This window comes from Bicyclus anynana, chromosome 1, assembly GCF_947172395.1.
Source record: "Bicyclus anynana chromosome 1, ilBicAnyn1.1, whole genome shotgun sequence".
Taxonomy (NCBI): domain Eukaryota; kingdom Metazoa; phylum Arthropoda; class Insecta; order Lepidoptera; family Nymphalidae; genus Bicyclus; species Bicyclus anynana.
Genome location: NC_069083.1, coordinates 1,640,092 through 1,666,530, shown reverse-complemented (window position 1 = coordinate 1,666,530; position 26,439 = coordinate 1,640,092). Strand labels below are relative to the sequence as shown.

Genomic DNA, 26,439 nt, shown 5'->3' with positions numbered 1-26,439 from the left:
GCACTCATTGTCACGAACAAAATTGTCTGTCATTTTCCGAGGAAAACGAGCTTAGATTTGGTATATATCTTATACTAAACAAGACGTTTTTGCCCGTTTTTTACACCATTCAATTACACATAAAGGTATTTTTACGGAGCTCTTTAACCGACGAACACGATTATAAGTTATAACTATTTAACATCAATTCTATAGAGACAGTTTTAATAATCGGAATAGATCGTTGATCATATACTTTGACAGAAAAGTAATGTCTAGCGAGGCAGGTCCTATACAATAATTGGTCTGAGGTATTAGTGCTCTGTGCTAGGAGTATTGTATTAGTGTTCTGTGGTTCTGTGCTGCTGTGAGTGTGATTATTTGTCTGTGGGATTTCTTACTTCATAAAATTAAAATTCGTATATTGAAGTCCGATTATTCATTATTTACAGGCCTTCATTTGTTTTACTTAATTAATTAACTGCATTAAAAAACCATGGCTGCCGCTGCTAAATTACCGTCTCTGGTCAACTGTAAGTTAGACAGTAGTATAATATTTTTTTGTATTAGTTTGGTATTATGTAATTTGCATTGAAGGTTATGTTTTTATTGTAATAAATTAAACTATTATAATATTTTTTACAGCGGCTATCACAGCAGCGAAGCCCAAGTTCAATATATTTTTGCAGTACGCCAAAGTGGAACTGACTCCACCCAAACTTAGCGATATCCCACAGATCAGAGCTGGTATCGGCAAACTGTTGTCCAACGCCAGGTCAGGGGCGTGGAAGAACTTAACAGTGAAGCAAGCGACACTCAACACGCTGGTGGGAATGGAGGTGGTCTTCTGGTTCTATGTGGGTGAATGCATTGGAAAACGCCACATTGTTGGCTACAAAGTTTAAGATCCTGTTACTGTACTGTAGATAATAATGTATATTATGGCAAAGTAAATTATTAAAACACAACCGTTTTGTTATTTACTTGTTTTTTTTTTTTAATCATTTTGTTTACTCAACTTTACTAATTTGTTAACTATCAATTTCATTAAGTGCCATAGAATTCTGTGAAATACAAATTTTATAAATTTATTGCTTAATTTGATTGTAATAGATATTTCTTTAATACATTAACTTAACCAGGAAGTCGTTTTTATTTAATTAAAAAAAATTACATGATTATGGTATTCAGTGTAAGATGAAAGTGCTGACATGGAAAGGCTGTGATTCAACCTTTACACTCCTGACTGGTACTTTATCCTACTTGAACATTAAATTGCTTGACAATACTGCTGGCATAGCATGTACAAACTGAAACTTGTAGTCCACACTGACATTGTAACATGACAAACTGCAGCAAATATTAACTTCACTGGGATATGTTTACCTCATAACAATATTACTTTTTATACTGCAATTATAATTTCAATTAGGTAATAAAATAAAACTAATTTAATAATTTAACTACACATTATTTAATAACTAATAAAGACTAATTACAAAGGCGCACACAGCTCCATAAAATTGTAAGGATTGCAAGCACTGGCCAGTTTGAGTTCACTTTCTAGCTCAGGAGGCCCTCGCAACCAGAGCCTGTCTCTGTAGTAGCTGGCACACGACAAGAACTCTCTCTCGGTGTATCTGCCTATTTCCATTGGCACAAACGGGTCTAGGTGCTCAAAACCCTGTAATACAAAATATCATTTCAATATATTCAAGTTTTCAACTTACTAAAGTGTGTCAAATCAAATCAAAATTTGTTTATTTCTTCTTCTTGACTATGGCACATTGTACTGAGATTATTTTGCAATAATTCTACAACACCAATGGCAACATAGTAGAAAAGACAGCATGTTAATAATAGTTTTCTACTGGTTAGATTTCAAGTAGGCTTAGTTTTCAAGCATTTTCAAACATCAAGTTTGATTATTACCACCTTTTTACCGGTTCGAAAGGTTCTCCAGAGAACAACCAGTAATAAACTCAATAGTTGATCTTTTAAAATCAGTGTGGGAGGTATTTATATTTTACTAGCAGACGCTGCACGGTTTCACCCATGTGATTCCCGTTCCTGTAGGAATATGGGGATAAAACATAGCCAATAGCACTCAGGGATAGTGTAGCTTTGCAATAGTGTAAGAATTTTCAAATCAGATCAGTAGTTCCAGAGCTTATTCAAAACATACAAACAAACAATCAAATCTTTCTCCCTTCTGACATTAGTATAGATTATTATTTATACCTAATACTTAAAATGTTTGGTACAGTACAATAAATACATTATGTTTCAAAACATTGTGCGTAAATTTGCGCAATACTAGATTTTAGGTATCAGTGGTGGCGTAGGGGCGCGGTGGCAGGGTAACACCCCGCGCGTCGTTAAAGTCCTAAGCTTTGTTTTTGGGTTGGCTTAAAGTATTCTATTCCAAAATATTGGGAACATTTAATAATGGGCTAGAGATATAGAAACCCTTAATTTGATCCTCCTTGATTACCACAAGCATTTTTAGGGCTCTGAACTAATGGAAAAAAAAAACTTTTTTTCTACAACATGGCGAGATATTTGAGACACTAATAGAATCAATGTTTACCTTTTGATAAAGTAAATATTTGGGCAAGTAGTTCTCTTGTCTGTCCTCAGGTACAGCAAGTTGATCTGTAGTCACTACTATGGCACCATTAGTCTGAAAGATAAAATTTTAATGATACTGCATTGTTAACTAATAGAACCTTAACAGCTCAATGGTAATGGTTGTGGTTTGATCCCCGCTCGCAGTACTATTGTTATACCCACTCCTGACATAGTCTTTTCCGACTAGCTTTTTTTTTTATTTTTTATTCTTTACAAGTTACCCTTGACTACAATCTCACCTGATGGTAAGTGATGATGCAGTCTAAGATGGAAGCGGGCTAAATTGTTAGGAGGAGGATGAAAATCCACACCCCTTGGCAATACGTCTTTGCTGGTAGGGTGGTAACTAGCCACGGCCGAAGCCTCCCACCAGCCAGACCTGGACAAATTAAGAAAATCTCAATCTGCCCAGCCGGGGATCGAACCCAGGACCTCCGTCTTGTAAATCCACCGCGCATACCACTGCGCCACGGAGGCCTTCAAAAAAAAAAATAGCTACAGGGAAATGTGAATCTTTTTTTTATATGACCAGTCATATAAAAAAAAGATATAAGGTCAAATCTATATTTCCAAAATAACTATCAGGGGGTAATTAGTGATAGATACTAATGCCAAAAATGTAATCAGTAAAATACTCCTGGACAGGTTATAGTATACTTTTCATCACAATACAATCAATAGGAGCAGAGCAGCGAAGGGAAATGTTGGGAAAACAGGAGAAGTTACTCCATTTTTACAGCGATACTACTGTAAGGGCTGGATTAAAGAGGTCTAAGGGCGGACGAAGTCGCGGGCGTCCGCTAGTTTAAAAAAATATCTTGACAAATATTTAGGGTAGTTAAAATATGCTGAAAATGATGATGATGATGATGATGATGATGATGATGGCGATGATGATGACGATGACAATGGCGATGATGATGATGACGATGGCGATAATGATGATCATGATGATGATTTTAGTCACCAACCCAGTCATTTTTAGTGATCTCCATGAATGGCGCGGTGAGGCTGACTTCTTCCGGCGCTACCTTCTTCTTAGTTGGTGTGCTGAGACGCGTTAGCGGGTAGAAGAAACTGTTGAAGCCGTCTATTGCTACAAAAGTCTTGCATCTGAAACAAATTTTCTTCATGTGAGCTTAAAACTTAAAAATCCCTCTGTATTGTGTACGCCAATTAATCTGACGTGAGAGAAAAGGCATTCATATTTTGGAGAGTGTACATCATACAGAGTGAATAGTTACAAGCAGCGTGGTGAAGCCGGTGAAACCCTTTTAAAAAAACAAACGTCACGCGTCTTCTTGACATCCGGATAAACAAAATTTTTTCGTAATTTGTATTTCATTTAACACTATAATAACAATTACGTAAATTAATATAATAATATAATATAATAATCAATAAAAAAATACTCCATCTTATTTTTTTAGTTTTTGTGAACGGCGGCGTCTTATGTTTTTAAAATATTTAAAAACATAAGACGCCGTTTTTCTTGCATAATATTGAAAGTTACTGATGTGACGCTTCGTGTCGTACTGACGTCTGACTCGATAATGTATTCGTGTTTGAATCTTGTATTTGGAGCGGCTACGACACCGTCGTGTTCCGTACGCTCTATCTGCCTATTATAGATTTATCTGTGTGGATCCTGTCATGTTGTGTTGTATTTAGTAATCAATATAAGAACAATACATACTTTTTGGCGTTAGAAAGCAGTTTAATCTCCTTAAGGAGCACATCGATGACGTCACAGGCGTACTTGACGCGCGCGATCCCGTGCTCCACCAGCTCGGCCAGCGGCGCGCCAGCGGGCGTGCTCTCGCGCTTGCTCCACACGTACTCCTTCGACGTTTTCAACTGAAATTATATGGCCTCAAGTACAGTAATCGACGACGAGCAACTACACTTACGGCCGTTTACAATAACCTATCTATCCGCCATTTTGCTTACTAAAGTTAAGAAAATCTATCTTTCTTCACACTTTGAGAGTTATGATGCAGATAAGAAGTATCCACAATAACCTACTGACAGAAATGATTATATAATGATTTATTTATTTTGCTATCATCCGCGAAAAGTCGACGAACCCATGCGACAACGTCACCCAGGTCCGACAAAATACTCTCTACGTACGTTTCACCCCGAAAGCGGAGCATCCTCAGGAGATGTTGACTCTACAACGTGCAATTGCACGTTGTAGAGTCAACATCTCCTGAGTCGCATGGGTTCGTCGACTTTTCGCGGATGATAGCAAAATAAATTAATCATTATATAATCATGATGAACTTCCGCAAAGTAACGCCTGCTTCTATCCAATATCTACTGACAGAAAATTTGACTATATAAAGATAGCTTGACTGTTACTGATAATCGAGGATAGAGACAAAGTGTGAAGTAACCTGAGTAGTGTAACGAACCATTTTGTTCTCGAACCTCAGATCGCCTCGAGTCCTTTGTCTCAGTTGCAAAAACCGACAAAGATCGGAAGTTGAGAAAATTTGTATTACACAATGATTAATCAAAGTTAATTGAACAACATTAATCAACATCACGGGTAGTTTATTTGGGGTGCAGTGTACATAATCGATATTATTAATCTATCAGCAATTTTGTTGTTTTTATCTTTTAAGTACCAGATGTTGGCGACTATGCTGAAGATACCTCTAGCCCTTTTAACATAAAATTATTCTGACACTTCTTACACTTATTGTTATATTTTAACCAATTCACACAAAACCTTGACAAAGTATTTACCTAAACCTTCTTCTTCTTGATGTCGCGGCTCTGCAGGTCTTCTTGAGGTCCTGTATCACGTTGACCGTTACCAATCTATTGTGATCGCCACTGACTAGATATCCCCTCCAATACTGGTTGCTGCCAGGTACAGCAGCAGTTTACCTAAACCTTTCTAATACAGACTTTGATACTCACATCACCTGTTTTCAATAGCACTTGATTCTGCATTTTAAAGTGTAACAGCCAAGCGGCAGCATCGAGGGGTATGTCTACAAAGCCTTCCCGACTTTGTGAGTTGGACATTTCTTTGTCCCTAGGTAGTCTTCGCAGCCAATCCGACACTATAAGAAATTAAAAGAAAAATTTAAGTAAATCTATAGTTAGAACTTTTTTTATTGTAATGTAATGAATAATTTATGTGCAGTGATTAGACCAAGGTCAAAGACATAGAACTTTGATTTTTATCTATACTTATAATAAATCTGTAGAGAGGTCAATTCTGTACATGAAATATATTTCCAAAATAACTATCAGGGGGTGATTAGTGGTCAATACTGATGCCAAAAATGCAATCAGTAAAATTTTTGTCTGTTGGTCTGGCTGTCTGTATGTTCTTTATAGAAACAAAAACTACTCGGACGGATTTTAACGAAACTTGGTACAATTATTCTTCATACTCCTGGGCAGGTTACAGTATACTTTTCATCATGCTACTATCAATAGGAGCAGAGCAGTGAAGGGAAATGTTGGGAAAACGGGAGATGTTACTCCATTTTTTAAGCTTCCATCGCGTGTGTAGCCTTAATGGGTAGGGTAGGGGTAGAGACTAGGGTAGGGAAAGGGTAGGGTAGGGTAGGGAAGGAGTAGGGTAGGGGTACTTAAAAGTTTACTACTTTCACGGGGACGAAGTTGCGGGCGTCCGCTAGTTTTAAATAAAATCTCACCCCAAGGTATATGTACAATCAAAAAGCCATCTTCATGTGCAAAATGCAACAAATGAGCAAGCGTCAATGACTTTCCGGCTCCTTTTTCACCATCTGCAAGATACTGCTAAGGAACTTCACAAATTGTTAAAAAAAATGGACATTAGATTGCTTTTTGTGCTACAGTTCACACTGTATGAACCAATATCTTATTTTAAGTACATATTTATCAAATAATCTGAATACTTGATTCTTATTACTAAAATAAATTGGTGAGCTGGTGCATTATGAATATATCTCAATTTGCAGGGAGTCAGTTTGGCTTTGTATGTACAGCCAGATTTATATTTGTCTGATGTGTCGTGTCGTGACGCATCAGAACAGAATCGGTATCATACATTTTATATTAGCATGTTTACACTTACGTGTTGTGACGTGTCGTGATGGCTTCTGATGTGCACACAAAATGTATGATACAGATTCTGTTCTGATGTGTCACAACACAACACATCAGACAAATGTAAATCTGGCTTAAGACAGCACAAATTGCTTGTTTCTTTACATATCTATATGTATAACAAAAAGGAATTTTTCATTTTCTATAAAAAATCAAAGTCAAAATTCATTTATTTTTATTATGCTTAGTTTACTAGCACTTTTGAATTGTCAGGTAATGCTATTAGATAATGGATTATTATTAGTCAAAAACCTAAAATTAAAGTAAAGAGGATTCAAACGCTCCTAATATTTTACTAATAGAGAGCTACACTTTCACCCAGTAACATAGGCTATATTTATTCCTAGTATTTCCACAAAATCTATGCAGGTGAAACTGCATAGGATACTGCATAGGTGGGTGGCTGTTGGTAGTTAATAAACATGTTTCTGTTTGTTAAGATTTACAACCGAAGCCAAGCCTTCCAAGAGTAGAAAATTCAGAACTCCTCTATACTAATATAATAAAGCTGAATAGTTTGTTTGTTTGATTGAACGCGCTAATCTCTAAGACTACTGGTCCGATTTGAAAAATTCTTTCAGTGTTAGATAGCCCATTTATCGAGGAAGGCTATAGGCTATATATTATCCCTGTATTTCTACGGGAACGGGAACCACGCGGGTGAAACCGCGTGGCGTCAGCTAGTTTATATTAAAAAAGGATACATAGCACATATCTGACAACTGGTTTGTTTAAGTCTGTGACCTTAATGCAGTCAATGATATCAAGAGCTGGAAGCCGGACCATCAGTGCAGTCTCTGTGAAAGTCTTTGTCTGCTTCATGAAGCTCTTTGGCAAACCGCCGTGGGCAAACAGTTGCTTGCATACATCATTGTTCATAGTGTAGAATAAGCCTACTTGATTTTCATTTTGCTGTGTCTAAAAGCATAGTGTGAGTATTATTTACATAGAATATAAAATGTAAATCTAAAAATTATGTTAATTTAATCACTATATTAGTCTTTCCATATGATTAAATTTACAGAATTTTTAGATTTTTTTTATTAAATTTTTTTTATTGAAATGTAGTGAATTAAGGTGATAATTTTCCAATAAAATTATTTCTTCCTTGTTTGGTTTATTGGCTCAGTAATATTATTTATTAATAAAATTTTATCTAACATCTAAATTAAATTAAAGGTTATATGGTTCATGTTTGTTTATTTGTAATAATTATCCGAAACTACTAGACCGATTTTAAAAATTCTTTCATCAATGGAAAGCTGCATTATCAGCAAGTACCACAAAAATGGCAAATACGCTGGTGAAACCACAATGGTCTGCACAGTATTTATAAAACTACTTACAGGTGAAGATTCAGTTGTTCTGAATGTAACCGCTTGAGAGTATCTTCGGCTTAATAATCTTATATTACGTGATAGCATCGTCAGCGTGATTAGTTATGAAATGCACTTCTTATATTATTTTTATAACTAAAGTAAAAATCCTTCAAAACTCAATAACTCTGAAATTATTTGTATTTGTATAATTATAACCTAAAAATTTCATCTGCGCTGACACTGACACTTGATGACAGTAAAAGAATAACAAAGTGCCACAGAGAATACCCAAATAACGACATCATAGAAATAGCCCTCGACGAACGACATAAATCGTATGTTATTATGTTTGAGTTTGTTAGCGGCTTAGAGCCAGTGCCCAGTGATCTTAAATGGTCATTTTTAGAAGAGTTTTTTTGCAGGTATATAATTTGGTCTGCTGTAATTAATAAAATATTTCAATAACATACATTTATAGAGTATGGGCTATGACTTGAACATTATTAATTCAATAGTAAGGACAAAGGGCCAATATCTAACTTCAAAGGCGTTTTTATATTTTCAGAAAAATTAAATACTTATTTTACTATCACATATTTATTTATGCATTAGGATTTTTGTTGCTGTCTCTTTTTTTTGAATAAGCTTGTTGGTCTTGTATCATAACATACTTTATTTTCATTATTATCTGATCTTTCAATTACATCTTTAACAACGATAGTCTTCACATCATCTACATGACCAACATGTTGAGGCACTTTAATGGGATCTGTAACAACATGTTCACATACATTATCTATTTTATCATCATATTTAGATTTTTTCAATATGGAACTCGTTTCATTGCTGAATAATGTTGAATAAGCTTTGTAAATGTCACTTGGTTTTGTAATGCCCTTTTCTTCTACATAATCTTCTTCAGGACCTCCAATATTTGAATGCTTGAAATTTATTTCTATAGTTTTACCATCATATTGATCAGCAAAGGAAACACTTCTGGTAACTTTTGTAGTATCTTCACTTTTTACAGAATCATTTGTTACTTCTTCATCATCTTCATCAATAATCTCATCTAACCTGAAATTGATTTCAATATATTAATTAAGAACCTTAGGAAAAAATTATCTGTATTAATATTCTGCATAATTTGATTTGAATTTTACTACAAAAACGGAAAGTATAAACTAGTGTTTGTTTTTTGTTGTTTACCTGTTCATCTCATCTTCCAATTCATCAATTTGTTCCATCTCATCCAGCCTAGACATTAGATCACTTTCTGTTTTTGTTTCAACACGGTCTCTCGTTTTCAATTCAGACAATTTTTCCTCAAGCATTTTTTGTCTATCAATCACTTGAAGTAGCAAATCTACTTTTGAAGTATTCTTTGGAAAGTTGTGAGTAATGTGTGGTACATCTTGTCTTTCAGTCGTTTGATCCACTGGAATATTACTGACATCATCTTCTTTGATTATAAATGAGTCATATACATTTGCGTCACTATCGTCTAGTTCTCGCTGATTGCCATCATGAGACAGTTCATTTTCCAATTCCTCCTGAAGCTCAAGTTCTTCCAATCTTGACCATAAATCCTCATCAGAAATAGGACTTTTTTCAGATTTTTTGTTTTTCTTATTTTGGTAATATTCTCTAACTTTTTCTCTATGTTGCTCTCTCCAAACTTTGTCTTCCTCTTCACTACATTCTTCAATAATATCTTGACCTTGATTATCATGAATAGTTCCTTTCCCAAAAGATATTTGACTTTCAAGGTATTCTTTTTCTTTATTAAGTGTCTCGAGTTTGCACTTTGCATCTGTGAAACATAATGACATCAATAGCTTTGTGTTACTATATTGACAGTTTTATGTTCAAGTAGGTGCATTAAAAAGCCATCTGAGAAGTGGAATGACAAAGTTCAATCTAAATCTATTACAGTACAATTTTTATTACCCAATAAGTACACTAATAAACCACATGTGTGTATCAACAAAAAACATAATTTTGGGATATAGTGTCAATACTGGCAAATTTTACCTACCTGTAGTTTATAGATTTGAATCAAAGTAGAAGCAGTATTTAAATGTAGTGTGAAGGTTTTCCATTAAATTATAACTTAAGTAGGTAAATTAATAAGCAGGGTGCATCTGAAATTCAGTCTCAAGTAAAAAACTAAACTGATTATTTTCTTTAAAATAACATGCTAGTATCATAAATTATTTAATGCCACATATTTATCAAATAAGTCTTTATAGAAATACAAAACCACAAAATGCAAGTGATTCATCTCAGACACACAAAAAAGTTTATATACCACTATATTTGTATTCATAATTATGCACTTTTTACTATCATCAGCTTACTTTTACTGACCCACCACTTTCCGAGACACAGGGGTGTAACATTATCAACATTCAAGTTCTAGACTGAGATAAATATCTCAGAACAATAAAAAACTCTGTTTCAAAAGCCTACCCAAAACTAAACCCAGGATCAGGCTCACCACTGGACTACTGAGACATTTATTACCCTGTTTACAAACAATAATAGAGAAAAGCACTTTGGATAATATGAAGGTAAACTCAAGAGTAGTACAAGATTACCTTTTATCCTATGTTGTCTTAATACTTCAGCCTGTTTTACAGAACATTTAGTAAAGTAATCCGCACCAAGAGCAACAGTAACTTCATTTGTATGCTTCAAAGATCCCCTAAACAAGATCTTGTTACCTATTGGCACTAATATTGGCACGGACAGTTTGTCTGAGTAAACACTAAAGTCAAGCGAGGTCAGATTCTGCAAGTATTCTTCCCAAAATTTAATATTCTTCTCGCTCCGTTGTAAACTCTAAAAAATATTACATGTTAGGTTAGAATATACAAAAATGATACAGATGGTTTTAAACATTAATGTTTTATTAAAAATACACTACATTTTTATAGATATCATCAAGAATATTCATTGCTAAAATCGCTTTCGTAATTTAAACTAAACTACAGTAGTATTTAAAATAAAATTACAAAAACTTTCATACTAAATAAACAAAAACAGAACAGACAACAAAGAGTATATTATCAGACAAGACCAAGGAACATATTTACTCAGGAGACAAGAGAGACAAGACAACCACAGTCTTAGAGCCACAGATTAATAGATATCGTAGAGCCATAGACTTGTGTGGAGTTACTGGACCTCCCATCAGGCGCGTCCCCGGGTGGTGGATAGGGGAATGCCTCCCAGTCTTGGGTGGCACCGGGAAACCAAATACCCGGCGCGAACCAAAACCAGCAGGCATGGGCGTGCCTCAAGTCCCGAAAGACACGGCCTAGGGGACTTCACCCCGACAGAAAAAGCAAGCTGTAGTTCAGCCAGAAAACAAAATGGAAGCGAATAGTAAAATTCATGTACCCCAGGAGGGTACCGCGGCGGACTTACGCCGCGGAGAGTCCCTCACTGATTTATCAGTCAGCCCCACCGTATCTGGGGGGGGCAGCTATCGCTTTACTCAAAAAGGAGACGTTGACACGGAAGATGAAAATTTTAAAGAGGTGGAAAATCCATTTGTTAGAAGAGATTCCATCAGCAGAACACCACCTGAAAAGTATACATTCTACCCGCTTTTTGAAACAGACCAGGAGCTAAACGATGAAAACCCTAGCAATTTGAGTACAAAAGATACTCCGCCGGTAGAAGACCGTCCGAAAAAAAGAAAGAAAATATCAAGCCCTGTGGCCCTACAAGTAGGAGAAACTAAGCCACCCATAGAACTAGCTAAATTAAAAGCAAGAACTGATGAGCTAAATAATTTCGTAAGAAGCAATAAAAATGTACATAAAGAAGTCAAGAAATTTGCAATGGAAATAAGCAGCTTGGTTAAACAAACAATTATGAAACATAAATACGATGCACATAAAATCCTAGAATTACAGAAGGAACTGCAGGATTACAAGGAAATGCAGGAAGGCAAATATGCTAAACTGGAAAGTGAGCTTCACGAACTCAAGAAAAAATATGAAGATCGTTTCGAAAGTATAAATAAAGACAAGGAAGTACACTGTCATAAATGCTTGGTACATGATGATCAATTTAACCTAATTAATACAAAAATTAATTCTTACGAAGATCTCAAAAAAGTTATTGACTTAACTTGGGCCGAGGATAGTTTTAAAAATACGCGTATTGATCATGGAGACCCTTTGAAAGACACAATCACAAATGTGGTATACTTCTGCGATGAAATAGAGGAAAGACAGACAAAATTGGGAAAAAGAATTTTAAATAGATATCCGGAACTCAAGGAAGGAGAAAAGGTAGAATGCAATGGAGGCCACTTCACCTCTGTCAAACAATGTACTATGTATAAAACCAGACAGGGGGATTACTGTAAAGAGAAGAATATCATTGCTTTCTTTTATGATCCAACAAAACAAGACGGTAGCACTCAGTCAGACATATTTCAATTATGCCAAGAGTTAAAAAAAGTAAGTAACGATCTAGGGATTCAGGAGATAACGGTAGTTTCTCCTCAAGCCGTGAGAGCAGACCCTATGAGAAAAATACTGGAATCAATCTTCCATAGCACGAAATTAAAGGTAACGCTAAGGACAGCCAAGAAACAAAACACAAAAAAGGAAGTAAAAAATAGGGATAAAGAAAACATCATACTTATAGAAGACAAAGAAGCTACATATGCAGAAACTGTCAGAAAACTACATTTAGGCCTGAAAAATAGTGATACACTTGAGAATATAAAAGGAGTAAGAAAAACGAAGTCTGGAAAAATCTTGCTAAGAGTCTCAGAAAAGGTGGATAAAGGTAATCTTATAAACGGTATTAAGGAAAATTGCAAGATTGCAACAGTGCTTAACAATCTAAAACGGAAGCTCATACACATAAAGGACATAGACGCCACTGCAGAAGAAGATAACATCAGGGAAGCAATATTGAATACAGATCTAATCCAATACCGGGATCAATTAGAAATAAAAACTCTTCGACCTTCCCAAAATGGAAACCAAATAGCCACAATTTGGATAGAAGACTCAGATTGTACTAGAATTCTAGACAAGAAAAAAATAAGAGTGGGGTTAAACATTTGCTACGTACAAGAAAGAGTAGAAATACCAAGTTGTTATCGATGCTGGGGATACGACCATAAAGCTGCACAGTGCACGGGAGAAGACAGAAGTAAGAAGTGTCGTAAGTGTATTGGCCACAAAGCTAAAGATTGCAATAAAAGACCATTTTGCCCACACTGCGAAGAGGAGGGACATGCAGCCGGAAGTAGCAGATGTAGAGTATTCCAAAAAGCTCTTAACATATCAAGAAGATATAAAGGCCGTAGGAAAAGTCTTGAAAATTCACAATCCTGCAACTAAACGCAAATAGGAGCGAAAGTGCGCATGACATTGCCAAAATAGTTGCAGCGCAAAGAAAGTGTGACTTCATAGTCCTTAGCGAACCAAATATAACCAAATGTAAGATTAAGAGAAAACACGGCTATAAAAACGCAAACGCAGACGTAATGATCCTGAATTTTAGCAGAAAATTCCAGGTACACTCTTACCGATCCTCAGATTGTTTCGTGTGCATAGAGACTGCTGACTTTGCCCTCTATAGCATATATATGAGTCCAAATAAAAGCACACTTGAGGACTTCAAGGATAATTTATACATAATCCAACAAGATATACTAGAGGCGCAAGAAAGAAATAAAAGGCTCATAATCACAGGAGACTTTAATGCAAAACATCCTTGTTGGGGTGGAACGCAAACAAATAAGAAAGGTGAGGAAATGCTAGAATGGGTCCATAGACTAGACCTAGCTGTACTCAATGATGGTAAACTACCAACCTGTGTAAGAAATAATGGAAAATCTTATATTGATCTTACGATAATAAGTGGCAAAACTACAAACGAAAAAATCATGTGGTTGGTTTTAGAGGAGGAATCTATGAGTGACCATAAACTTATTTTGACAGATATATATATGAAGGGAAAAAGTAAGCCAAAGTACATATACGGAAAGACAGATCTGGAAAAACTGAACAAGTACTTTAGACAAGAAATCGAAAACAAAGAAGAAGACAAGGACCTATGCGAAGAAGCTCTGAAGATAGCATTCCAAAAAAGCACACCTCGTATCAAATGCGATGATGCCTATAAACTTCCGTATTGGTGGAATGAGTACATACAAAATAAAATCAAAGAGACTAGGAAAAAACGAAAGAAATTTCAAAAATGCAAAGAACCGTCTGAAAAGGAAAACCTAAGACAAGATTATAAAATTTCAAAGAGGGAGTTAAAGAAGATTATATCGGCAGCTAAGGCTCAGGCATGGGAGGTCTTATGTAAGGGCCTCGAATCTGATATCTACGGCGCTGCATATAAAACTGTCAAAAGTCATATGCAACTACCCAACCCTAAAACATGTCTCTCTATAGAACAAAAAAGGGCTGTTTTCGAGAACCTTTTTATTACATCACCACAAAGGCACGATCTAAGTGTAGAAGAGGTAGAAGATGTAGACTTCGAAAAAATAGCTTTCAAATTAGAGGAAACAAGAGAGTGCGGTAACAAAATTAAATTAAACAAGGCACCGGGACCAGATACAATTCCACCGGAGGCTGTAAAGTCAGTTATTTGCAAAAATGCGGAATATTTTACTTGTCTATTCAATAAACTACTGGAACAGGGTAGCTTTCCGGACAACTGGAAAGTTGCAAAGCTTATACTAATAGATAAGCCCAAAAAAGATATTACCGAGCAAACAAAATACAGACCCATTTGCCTTCTAAACGTGATTGCGAAGTCCTTCGAACGACTGGTAAACATTAGACTTAATCAGGAGATTGAGAAAAACGGCGGATTACACAACAACCAGTACGGTTTTAGATCAGCTCGATCAACTGTTGATGCAATCGAGGACGTAGTCCAAACCGCAAAACTAGCAAATATGAATGGCCAATGGAACTGTCTCATACTGATTGATGTAAGAAATGCATTTAATTCCGCCTCGTGGCCTATTATAATACAAAAGTTGAAGTCCCGGCATGTCAATAAATACATAATAAACATAATCGTAGACTACTTTAAAAATCGTTACATACTACTGGACAGCAAAGTTAGGGCAAAAGTAACTGGGGGAGTACCCCAAGGATCCGTACTTGGCCCAACTCTGTGGAATATCCTCTATGATGACATAATGAACATTGAAGTGCCAGAGGGAGTGAAACTCGTGTGCTATGCAGACGATTTAGCTATATCGGTCACCGCAAAGGAGGAATATGAGCTAATCATTAAGTCAAATGAGACACTGCACTCTGTAAATCTGTGGATGCACCAAAACAAATTATCAATTGCACCGGAAAAAACGGAAGCAGTCATCTTTAATAGGAGAAAAACTGTTCAGCGCGTACATTTTGACTGCGGAGGAATACTAGTAAGACCGTCATTTAGTGTTACTTACCTTGGCGTTAAGCTGGACTGGGGATTAACTTTCGGTCTACACTTAAAATCAGTATGCGAGAAAGCCTTTAGAACAGCTAGGGCCCTGTGCAAGTTGCTACTAAACACAAAAGGCCCCAGTGATAATAAAAGAAGGACGCTGGCTATGGCGACTCAGTCGATAATTCTGTATGCAGCACCAGTCTGGGGATCAGCCATGAAGTTTGCCATACACAGAAGGAAGGTACTAAAAGCTCAACGTGTATTAGCACTCCGTGTCTGTTCCGCATACAAGACAGTATCCACAGATGCAGCGCTGGTTCTCGCTAACCTGACGCCTGTCCACCTAATTGCAATGGAAAAAACAGAATTAAGGCAAAAAGATTCCCAAGTTCCTGAATCAGTCAAAAAGGAAACCCTTGCACGTTGGCAAGAGGAGTGGGATGCATCTGACAAAGGCAGATGGACGCACCGTCTGATCCCAAACCTAACAAAATGGACCAGCAGACGACATGGGCGCTTATCATACCATCTGACGCAATGTTTGACAGGTCACGGTGTGTTTATGGACTATCTCGCAGGAATCAGAAAAAGGCCAGATGCGACATGTATGTACTGTAGTGAAACGGACAATGCATTGCACACAATATTCCACTGCCTACGGTGGAGTAAAGACAGAAAAGAAGTTTGTGCGAAAGTGGGTGATATCTCGGAAGAAAATCTTGTACCCAAAATGTTGGAAACGTCAAATAACTGGACGACTATCGTTGACTTCTTAGATAGAGTCATGAGAGAAAAGGAAAAAGAGGAGAAAAGGAGAAAGACTTGAAATAGACACAATGGTTGCCGTGTTAGGCTGTAAGGCGGGTACACGGACAACAGGGCGACAGGAGGGGTTTTAGCCGGTAAGAGTCCGGCACTACCTAGCTCAACCAGGTGTCCATGAGGATTTCCCCTTCTGTATATAAAAAAAAAAAAAAAAAAAAAAGAGCCATAGACTTAGAACAATATATATAGTTATATATCTATGCGTAGAGCATACATTCTACTCTATGCGTAGAGCAGAACCACATAGAGAAGAGACTAGAGAGAACCAATGAGAATGACAAATGACAACGAGCAATGACAGAAAGCAGAATACAGATGTAAAGTAGAGGATAAATACAAATGTTCTGAAACATTTAACATGGAAATAAAGAAATATTATAATTGCCTTCGATTGCTGTAGTTTTTAAGCACACAGAGGTTTCTCATACCATTACATTACAAGTAGCGGGATAAAAAAACTTTCTTAGTAAATGAACACAATTTAAAAATCAATACTTAACTTCTTGAACGAAGTATCAAATGTCATTTAGTTTTTGTTTTGTCGTTTGGCACTTTGCCGTCAAAACCAACGTAAAGTCGATTTTTCATTGGCAAAAAAATATTTATAAAATTTAAAATTTTCAATGGAATTTAATAAATAGTAGTTAACAAGTAATATAAATAAAAGCTTAAAATATTACTTGTTAATAATGGCTGAAAGCAAATCTATTTTACATGAGTTATATGTTTTTTCTGAATGGAAACCTGAGCCAGAATATTTGGTATGTCTTTTCAATCTTTTAAATCTCTATTCTAAATTTACAAGTAAATAAATAATGTTAAAAAAATGTAACTTTGATTATATATGAATAATGCTTAACAAAATACACAAAAGTTTTTTGTGTGGACTTTTTCAGACAGGGTTCGGTTTTAATATTTTATTTTTTCATGTTGTCTTATCTTAAACCTGCAATAATACAAAATAAAATAAAATATTGATTAAAATTTAATTTCAGCAAAAGCCTGATAACATATTACCAGAGAATATATCAAGTTTGTGGCGATGGTTAAAATTTTTCGGTGCTAAAAAAAGTTTGATCGACAGTGTCACTGCGTAAGTAGAGATGAAGAATATATTATAATCTAGAAGTACTAAAAATATGTCAAAGAAGCCAAACTGCATAACTAATTTTTTTTTACTCATAAAAACTTTTTAATTTTTCATACAAAGTAATTAAAATAATTCTGACTATCCATGTAACACACGCCTTTATCTATACTGGCATTTTAAAAGATAATCGTAGTAGACTGTTGATATTGATGAGATATTACAACTGGCACTCCGTACTTCACTAGTAAGCTACTTCATGATATTTATTTATCAATGGCTAGGTCATAATATAAGGATTTATATTTACAATAGAAATATTTTTTACTCTGAAAATAAAGATTTTGGTACACATGTTTCTTAGACATTATTAAATAATTTTCCTTAGACAATATAACCCTAGAGTTAAGGGAAATAATCCCGAGCACCCTGTATATAAAAATCTGCCAAAATGAAAAACTATTTGAGGCATTCCTTTGAGGCAAATTATGTACATACTAATAATTACATTCTAGGTAAATCTGCTTTAAAAAAATGTTTATTATATTCTGCAGACACAAAGAGAGGCAGCAGAAGTGGCACATAGCTCTGGGTGATGAAGGAAAGGTGATTGCAGTTCTAACTGATAATATATTGGAAATTAGAACAAAAAGGTCAGAATATGCAACAATTGCAGCAAGAACTACAGGTATGAAAGTCAGAGTTGCTTAAAACATAATTCAATTATGCTTATAGTGTTTTTCAGATAGCATGATAGATGACAGCTCATTTAACTCTTGAAAGTTTGCCGCAATTCACAATAATAGTATGTATTATGAATGTCATAAGGCAACTGTCACCATACCCATGCTATCTGGAAAACACTATAGTAAGTTTATTGCAAAATTTATCTGTTACAGTATCCAGAGATGGCTATGCTCAGTGGAGGAAATTGGTTTGGAGTCCTGACTGCTCATTTATAGTGGTGGCATATGGCAATGGGGTTGTTAGCTTTTTTGACCTTACTGCTTCAAATCTCTTCAACATACCTGCTGTAAGTTTGTACCTTTAATCAGTGGTGTAGCGTGATTAGCTCCTCCAGGGCACACTACAATACTCATCAAAATTAGTTAGGGCTCAGTAGACAAGCGGCAAATCCCGAAAAATCTCTTTATTTTTTTATTTACTCTCCCATAAAGTATTGCTTTTTTACTATCATCATTTCTGCAGTTCTTTTTGTATGTTTTTTTCTGGAAAGTGCCACCCAAATTAAGTATAATATTGAAATATTGTAAATTACTTTTTGCAAATTTTTGCTTTGATATGTATGGGGGCCTTGTAGTCTACCCCCCTGTCTAGTCCCCTGTCTTCGACCCATTTACCTTCTTGAGAGTAGGATTTTCACTAATCTTGAAATGGAATAATAGAGATTAATTAATTATCTTTGTTAATTTAAAATAAATAATTTGATATATTAATTTTATTTCATAATTTTAAATAATTAATTTAAAATAGTTGATTTTCTAATTACTTCAAAAATTCTGCTCTTCAATATTTAAAACAGTGAAACTGTGTGTGTCTTTGCAGGACTGCTCTAGACCCGGCGGCTTGGAATGTACCGACAACACTCATGCAGTTTCAGATATAATATTCAGGCCACTTAGAGTAAAGGACACAAAATGGTGTGTATAACCAACTAATTTTTTATAAATCATTTAATATATACATATTTTATAAATCATTTAATATATACACTATTATATTTTTTGAAAATATTGAGATCACCATTGGAAGTAGTGGAGAAAATGTAAACTATAAGTATTATTCCACATCTTTTTAGTATCTACATTGTTGATTCTTGAATGACAAAGTAAATTGTCAAGTAGATAGACAAGGTCACAGTGCAAAAACAAGTAATCTTGCTTGTAATAAAAAAATTATAGTTGAATAAATCCCATTCTTATAAAATCCATTAACAATATTGATATTTGACATTGTAATTTATATGGTAATGGTATGGTATGGCAAATTCAACCTTAAGTATTGAGTTTAAGGTTGAATTTGCAAATGCAACTACTGGGATTGAGTGTCAAGAAGTTGTGTTTGGCACTCATTGAGTGGGGATTTGCTGTATCATAAATCTTAACAGGAACTGGGAGGTGCTGGTGGTGACGTATGACGGCAAGCTGCGCGGCTACCTGGTGTCACAGACTGAGGGCTTCAAGCTTCACCACTCGTTCCTCTTCCCCGGCGGCGTGGCGGCTGCGGCGTACTGCGAGCCGCACGCCACGCTCTACGTCGCCGGCGTGCCGAGGGCGCCGCACAAGGTACTGCCTTCAAGCTTCAGTAAGCTTCTTCTTCTTCTTCTTGATGTAGCGGCTCTGCAGGTCTTCACCAGGTCCCTGTATCACGTTGACCGCTTCCAATCTATTGTGATTGCCACTAACTAAATTTCCCCTCCAATACTGGTTGCCGCCAGGTACAACAGCAGTTTCCGGCTTTAAGCAGCACCACTCCATACTAACCACATGAATCAGCCCTTGCTTCTGTAGTACAAAAGTACAGCAGATTTTACAGTATTGGGGATTGACTGAGGTGTGATACTTATTTGTAATGCTCCCTGGCGGCTTGGAATGTACAGACAACACTTATGCAGATTGTGATATTATATTTATGTCGTATACCGTTAAAGATACAAAATAGTGGTTTGCGTTAAGATGTTTAACGCCTTTGCTCGAAGTTCTTACAATAATCTATTTTCCACTTACGACAAGCTGGCCTCTGTAACGCTTCTTGCATGTTCAAGTAGTAAGTTGTCGGCAGGACCCGTCGTCGCCGGTCAGCGCAGGCATCACAGCATGGCGCCTGCTCAACGACGAGCCGTTCTACAAGCTGTCTGTGGTATCCGACGAGCTGGAGGCGCAGCTGGCCAACGAGCGGTTCAGCCTTTATATACCGTTGGTTTTCTCTAAGAACATGGTGAGCCTTGATTATTGTACTAAAACTTGCCGAGAACAGCATAGAAAGCCTTTGACTTGGGTATGACAACAGAGGAGCGAGCAACACACAATGAATAAATGAAAAATGCGCCTGCCGACCGCTGCTCTCTTCCTTCCATGTTGTCTTATGCCCACACTTAGCGCATGGCCAAGGACGGTTAACGTAGGTTTAACATAAGCCTGTTGGTTTTTTATTAAGGAAAGGTCTATGTAATTTCACCTTGTGTCACTTGGTAGTCTAGTCCTAGAAACAAGACTTTTTAAACGCATTTAAAATTGTACAAACACTTCCGTGGGAAATGTTTTCATTTCCCACGTTTTCGTGGAGATTGTGTGTCACCATTTTGTCTTTCACCCCGCTAACTTTAGTTGATAATATTGATTCGAAATTTAGTGCAGCTTATTTTTGAGAATTTATTTAGAATTATTGTAATTCGCAGAACTTCATAATCCGCATGGCGACGTCGCTGGACCACAATCGGCTGGTGTGCATTCACTGCAACGGTGACGTGTCGGTGTGGCGACTGCCGGCGCTGCGTGCGGAGCGGCGCTTCCGGCTGGCGGAGCAGCCGCAGCACGCGCTGCACAGCCCGCTGGCGCCGGAGCGCGCGCGCGACCCCGCGCTCTACGCGCCCGCCGACGTCAACTGGTGGAGCAGCGACGTGCGTACCCTACACATTACGATCCTCACCCTCCGCATGGCGACTGTCGGTGTGGCGACTGCCGGCGCTGCGTGCGGAGCGGCGCTTCCGGCTGGCGGAGCAGCCGCAGCACGCGCTGCACAGCCCGCTGGCGCCGGATCTCGCGCGACCCCGCGCTCTACGCGCCCGCCGACGTCAACTGGTGGAGCAGCGACGTGCATACCCTACACATTACGGTCCTCACCCTCCGCATGGCGACTGTCGGATGCCGGACTTGAGGCTGGATATAAAGTCACCCGTTCCTCTTAAAATTCCTTGGTAGAGATTGGCCCCCGCGCAAGATTTAACAGACCCTATAAGTTTCAAATCTATTGGGCACAGGCTTCCATCCAGTGGCGTGCAATTCATTGATGCCTAAATTGAGGACTCATTACGAACCTGTACACCTAACATGCGATCCAATCGCTCTTTTGTTGCGTTAGGACAAAAGAGAGAGAGGTATTTGTGATTCGGAGTTATGGTCGATTTGCCTTCAAGACGTAATATATTTTGCAATTTTGTAATTTAATATTTTTTGTTGTAGTTAGATACTATTTATGATTGCTCGGGAAACGAATTGGGAAACTGTAATGTTTCTATGGGCATATTTCATGGAAATAAATAAATAATGCCGTGAGTTGCATGTTTGGCCTACTAGATTGGATAAGGAATTTTCCATTCTATACAATCTCTTCATATAATGCCTACCCTAGACCAAAATGCTGTACACGCCACTGCTTCCATCTTAAGGATAGAGGAAGATAATTAGTATATAATTACTTAACGACGATTTGTCGATGCGGCGTCGAAAGATTTCGAAAACTTGTGGCCTCTAATTTTTGTATATTTTTTTTTTATATTCAGGAAATCATCGTGTCGAGATTCAGCGGAGCGGTGACAGTGTGCGGGGTTAAGGATATGGTGAACATTCTCAGCAAGAAACCGGAGTTTTTCCAAGGAACACCAAAGGTATCTTAATTAAAAATTTAAAAATTATTTGGTCTAGTTTGAGTTCAGATGTATCGTAGTATTCCTCGCTTATTCTAAGATCACGCACACATTTGAATTGGTTATACCGGGAGACTCTATCGCGACATGTAACTTTGAAAATTGGAATTTTAAAAACAATTCCTTGATTATAATCACAAACTATCCAAATCTTAACGGATTAAAAACTGACTATGACATTTTTTCATATACCCTCGTATTAAAAAAAACTGCAAAAATCACATTCTTTTATGCCTCTAATAGCAGTCAGTTAAAAAAAGTTACACCACCAATATTTTAATTTTTAAATAAAAAAAAAATCTAAAATCCATCACAAATGCTCCATTCACGCTGTTCACTGATATCATGAAAACAATAAAGGAAGAGGTTGAACTTAGATCAATGAGATATAAAAATCGCATTAGTATCCATGAAAACAAACTTGCAATTTGCTTATAGCTGATGCAGCTGATTGCACAGTAGAAAAGAAATATAAAAAAAATGAAAGTCAATATTTAATGATTGAGTTTGTTTGTGTATCAGCTGACGTGCGCGTACGACGGCGCGTTCATGGCGCTCGAGTGCGAGACCAACGTGCTGCCGGCGCGCAAGTCCAGGAGCGACGAGTCGGTGAGTTCTCGAGGCTGACTACATTACTGGCTATTTGTTTTACACAGAAAGAGTTATGCGTAAAACAGAGGGATGGCTTAACTACTACTTGTTGGAATGAGCGCATGGTGAGCTCTTGTAGAAATCCCAGAAAAAGTACAATGTTTTATGTTATTTTCCAATTAATACAAAAACTTCAATACAATTTTGGTATCTCCTTTATCACTTCCTGGAAAGGTTGCCTGGCTATCCGTACTCTACAAGATTTCGTTGATTGCGCCCAAGAACTGTTTGATCTCGATGCACCTTTACCGTTCTATAGGATTTGATGGATGCCAATGTCTTGCTCAATTCTTTCCTTATATGCTTCTGCAAAGATATGGTATGCCCTGCTAGCTTCCGTTTTCAACGCCACCTTTAATATGGGTATCTTCAAGGCAAGAGTAAATAGACATCTTTTAGTCAAGCGTGTTCCAGCTTAGGCTGGCATCATTGCTTCCATCAGGCATGACTGTAAAGCTAGCTGATACATAAAAATAGTTCTTTTTTGACAGCTTTGGTGTTGATTACAGATGGAAGTAGTGAATGCTGAAGCGGAGTTGGACGACACCATGCTGGAAGTGACCAAGGAGCTGTTCAAAACGGTGCTGTACGCCATCACCGACATGGAGACGTTCCAGCCGAAGCCGCGCAAGATCACCGTCGTCTCCAGGATATACAGACTCCTCGGCGTGAAGAGCACCACGCCTACCGAACTGTTTTCCAGAAAGGTAAGGAAGATTATTTATTATTTATCATCAAATTCCCCATCAAATTGAAAAAAGCTGTTTCATGTTTAACCACGTATGTTAGCCGCAGACGGACGTTTTTTGTTAATCTAATTATCTGGCCATTTTATTCTTTATTGAATGTGTTCTGATTTCTTTTGAACTCTCTTGAATGATATTTGTTCAAAATCTGCTTTACGAAAGCCTAAAAAAACAGTAATTAGTGGACTTTTCAATGGTGGAATGGTGTTATGCTTCAACTATAACCATCACTCTGAACACACAGTTTAGTAGTGTTGGCGGCAGATATTAGCATGAGCTTGATGGTAGTATTTTCCTGGTCAAAGTGGTTCACATAGAGCTATTAAATATAAATACCTATACCTATCATAATCATCATCTTTACCCTATTCCAGTTGAGGGTTCAGTATGTCAATCCATTTGCTTCTGTCATCCATCAACTTATCATATATTCCTTTTACACACCATTCCTCTTTCATACACTCCACAATCTCTTCTTTGGCCATCCTGTCCTCTAGTGTCCTTCAACTTTCTTTCATTTCAACATTCTTCTGGTAATATGCTCTGCATTACTTACTACCTTTTACTCCTGAACCTTTTCTGTCATTAATAACTACAGATAATGAAAAAATATTTTATGCCGAGTAGATTGAAAGCGGCAACTACGCGGAGGCGCTGACTCTGGCGGAGGCGTTCGAGCTGGACAGCGACTTGGTGTACCAGCAGCAGTGGAGGAAGAACCCTGTCTCTATCGATGCCATACAGAACTATCTCGTAAGTACTGGTTACTCAGGCAACAGTCTGGAATAGCGTATAGGTTACTTTTATACCCATATTCTAAAAGATGTAAGGTATATGCGAGTAAAACAACAACTGCTGAAAAATACAGAAGACTCATATCAAAAGTAAAGATAAAGTGAGAGCTGCTGGGTAAAAAGAAAAGAATAGGTAAAGTAATTAAAAAAAAATTACAATGTCAACTGGGCAATATCCACTGCCTATTCTGCTCTATGATATCCCTTCACCCTTCCCTTCGTGGGTTGCCAATAGCTACCGGATTCAAATTTTTTTCCTATAATCTCAATTTTGACAATTAAAGCACTAAATAAATAGTGAATTTCGTGTATATCAACTCTCGCTTTGCTTCGTGTTCTTCATTGCTGAGGGTCGTGACACACATTCACGACTTTTTTCCGCACGATGTCGCACTATGCGGCTCGGCTTTTCAGGACTCTTGTATCGAAAGTGCAGATTTGATCTATCTCTGCCCGAGGTCTCTCTACTTCCACTTTGCCAGTGATAACAAGTTTCCCTAAGTTATTGTCACAAGTTCCTCGATTACAGGTGAACATTAATCTTAATTATAATCTTTTCGTGATGTACAGTTGTTTCAACACGCATGCATTGGTCTTAGGCTCTGTCCACTGAATATAGAGCATTCTTCGCCAACTCATATATCAACTAACGGTACTCAAACTTAGTGAATAGGCTAAAACACCAGCAAGGTGTTGTGCTATTGGATATCGAGATGACAAGTAAAGAAATGTATACAATTGTATTCTTTTACAGAGTAAAGTGTCAAAGAAGATCTGGGCAGTGCACCAGTGCGTGGACCGCTTGCCCGAGAGCCTGCAGGCCGCCAAAGAGCTGTTACACTTTGGCTTGGAACTTACCAACGAGAAAATATTGGACGGTATGTGGATTGTTGGAGTATAACGCCTTTACGCACGCTCGACTTGGGGAGTAAGTAAGGAACGGACGTAGAGAAGGAGAGCTTAAGAAATTTTACTTCAGTCGTGTGATCTAAGGAAGTAAGGAACTCGTTACTTATATGTTGGCTATGTTAAGAACTGAGGTGTTTGTTTCTTATTATTTATTAATTATAATGATGGTTGGTTGGATAGTTGACGAAGGGTTTCCTATACCACTGTCCAGCAAAAAATTACCTTAAATATTAATTCAATCAATTTTTTTTGATTTTATGGCTTGCTGCTGTACCACCTTAAATATTAGTTTTATTTTGGCAACAGAAATAGTGAAAAATAAACGCACAGATAACAAAGATATTAGTCATTTTGTTTGAACCATAAAAATCTAACGATCATTACATTATCTACGACGTCATTAGTTCGTGCCATTTTGTATGGGGCGTTTTTCAGGGATCCGCTAACGCCGCAAATCTGACCCTTTAAATCCCTTTAGCTCCGAAAGTAATGATCGCAGATACCCTGTTACTTTTACAAAATTGCTTTACTATTAGCATACTCTTAATTTGTATACAATTTAAAAAACTGTCATCATCCCTATTGTCAATCTTTAATTGAAGAAATCAACAAAGACCTGCCCGAAGACGAGTGGAAGGACCCGGACAGCGTGACGCTGGAGGACCTCAACGCGTACACCAGCGAGCTGCTTCGCTGCCGGCACGTCATGCTGTTCTACAAGGAGCGCCTGCGACTCTACGAGGTGAACAGTTTCATCCATACTTCCGTACTATAGTAGGGGAGCCCGGGATGCTAAATTTGCAGTCACTCGAGCGTCATGGGGACCGATTGCATTTGGTAGATTAAGTTATAGGAAGAATAAATGGTTATTTACTTTTTTACCTTTAAGAGTAGAAAAAAAACTACAGACTTCAAAAGCAATTTTTATTACTTTGGCTTACTGAAATTGCCAGAAAATTTTAGCGATTAATTAGGAAGTTATTTCCTTCGAAATAAGTAAAAAATTTATCGCGCTCGTAACTAGAGAACTAAAATATAAGGGTTTTATTTGTAACTTTGAGATCCTCTCATTCCATTACATCAAATTGTCAGATTTTGGAAATGTGCAGTTTTTAGCTATCAACTCTTATTTTAATTTGAAATTTTGAGTAACTGCAAAAAATCCCCTCTTCGGCTAACCTACTATCTGTCTGTCTGTTACCTTTCACAGATAAACTACTGAACCAATTTGTAGGAAGTTGTGTATTAATATAAATAGGACCTTAGAGCA

At 37.1% G+C, this 26,439-nt stretch overlaps 4 protein-coding genes across 7 annotated transcripts in view; 2 read left to right on the top strand and 2 right to left on the bottom strand.

Annotated features, from left to right (window-relative positions):
- The first annotated feature begins 350 nt into the window (after window positions 1-350).
- Window positions 351-947, top strand: LOC112054228 (ATP synthase subunit g, mitochondrial). Its single transcript, XM_024093934.2, has 2 exons — window positions 351-512; window positions 625-947. The coding sequence occupies exons 1-2, from the start codon at window positions 476-478 to the stop codon at window positions 882-884; spliced, it is 297 nt and encodes a 98-aa protein (XP_023949702.1). The 5' UTR covers window positions 351-475; the 3' UTR covers window positions 885-947.
- Window positions 948-1,429: 482 nt separating this feature from the next.
- Window positions 1,430-8,306, bottom strand: LOC112054227 (28S ribosomal protein S29, mitochondrial). 2 transcript variants are annotated; one of them, XM_024093933.2, is made up of 8 exons: window positions 8,073-8,306; window positions 7,431-7,644; window positions 6,291-6,383; window positions 5,542-5,687; window positions 4,307-4,467; window positions 3,582-3,723; window positions 2,570-2,662; window positions 1,430-1,663 (listed from the first exon to the last, which is right to left on the bottom strand). In XM_024093933.2, exons 1-8 carry the CDS (start codon window positions 8,148-8,150, stop codon window positions 1,475-1,477), a joined length of 1,116 nt encoding a protein of 371 aa, XP_023949701.2. In that variant the 5' UTR covers window positions 8,151-8,306; the 3' UTR covers window positions 1,430-1,474. The 2 variants fall into 2 exon arrangements, with proteins under 2 accessions (XP_023949701.2, XP_052739608.1); XM_052883648.1 differs by lacking the exon at window positions 7,431-7,644 and having other exon boundaries at window positions 6,291-6,393.
- Window positions 8,307-8,623: 317 nt separating this feature from the next.
- LOC112054226 (unconventional prefoldin RPB5 interactor-like protein) lies at window positions 8,624-11,132 on the bottom strand. Of its 3 annotated transcripts, XM_052883633.1 has the most exons (5): window positions 10,975-11,132; window positions 10,646-10,889; window positions 9,255-9,858; window positions 9,013-9,122; window positions 8,624-8,814 (listed from the first exon to the last, which is right to left on the bottom strand). In XM_052883633.1, exons 1-5 carry the CDS (start codon window positions 11,002-11,004, stop codon window positions 8,654-8,656), a joined length of 1,149 nt encoding a protein of 382 aa, XP_052739593.1. In that variant the 5' UTR covers window positions 11,005-11,132; the 3' UTR covers window positions 8,624-8,653. The 3 variants fall into 3 exon arrangements, with proteins under 3 accessions (XP_052739593.1, XP_052739585.1, XP_052739589.1); XM_052883625.1 differs by having other exon boundaries at window positions 8,624-9,122; XM_052883629.1 differs by having other exon boundaries at window positions 8,624-9,122; window positions 10,772-10,889.
- A 5,721-nt stretch (window positions 11,133-16,853) lies between these two features.
- The window catches only part of LOC112054224 (NBAS subunit of NRZ tethering complex), a 36,903-nt gene continuing 27,317 nt past the window's right edge, over window positions 16,854-26,439 (top strand). Inside the window, exons 1-14 of the mRNA XM_052883663.1 lie at window positions 16,854-17,077; window positions 17,312-17,409; window positions 17,958-18,091; window positions 18,303-18,436; window positions 18,970-19,064; window positions 19,532-19,709; window positions 20,206-20,361; window positions 20,822-21,043; window positions 21,926-22,030; window positions 22,592-22,678; window positions 23,230-23,427; window positions 24,094-24,219; window positions 25,015-25,138; window positions 25,772-25,911. Of these exons, the coding sequence (XP_052739623.1) occupies window positions 17,006-17,077; window positions 17,312-17,409; window positions 17,958-18,091; window positions 18,303-18,436; window positions 18,970-19,064; window positions 19,532-19,709; window positions 20,206-20,361; window positions 20,822-21,043; window positions 21,926-22,030; window positions 22,592-22,678; window positions 23,230-23,427; window positions 24,094-24,219; window positions 25,015-25,138; window positions 25,772-25,911 (1,869 nt within the window). The 5' untranslated portion in view covers window positions 16,854-17,005. The remainder of the gene's footprint in view (window positions 17,078-17,311; window positions 17,410-17,957; window positions 18,092-18,302; window positions 18,437-18,969; window positions 19,065-19,531; window positions 19,710-20,205; window positions 20,362-20,821; window positions 21,044-21,925; window positions 22,031-22,591; window positions 22,679-23,229; window positions 23,428-24,093; window positions 24,220-25,014; window positions 25,139-25,771; window positions 25,912-26,439) is intronic.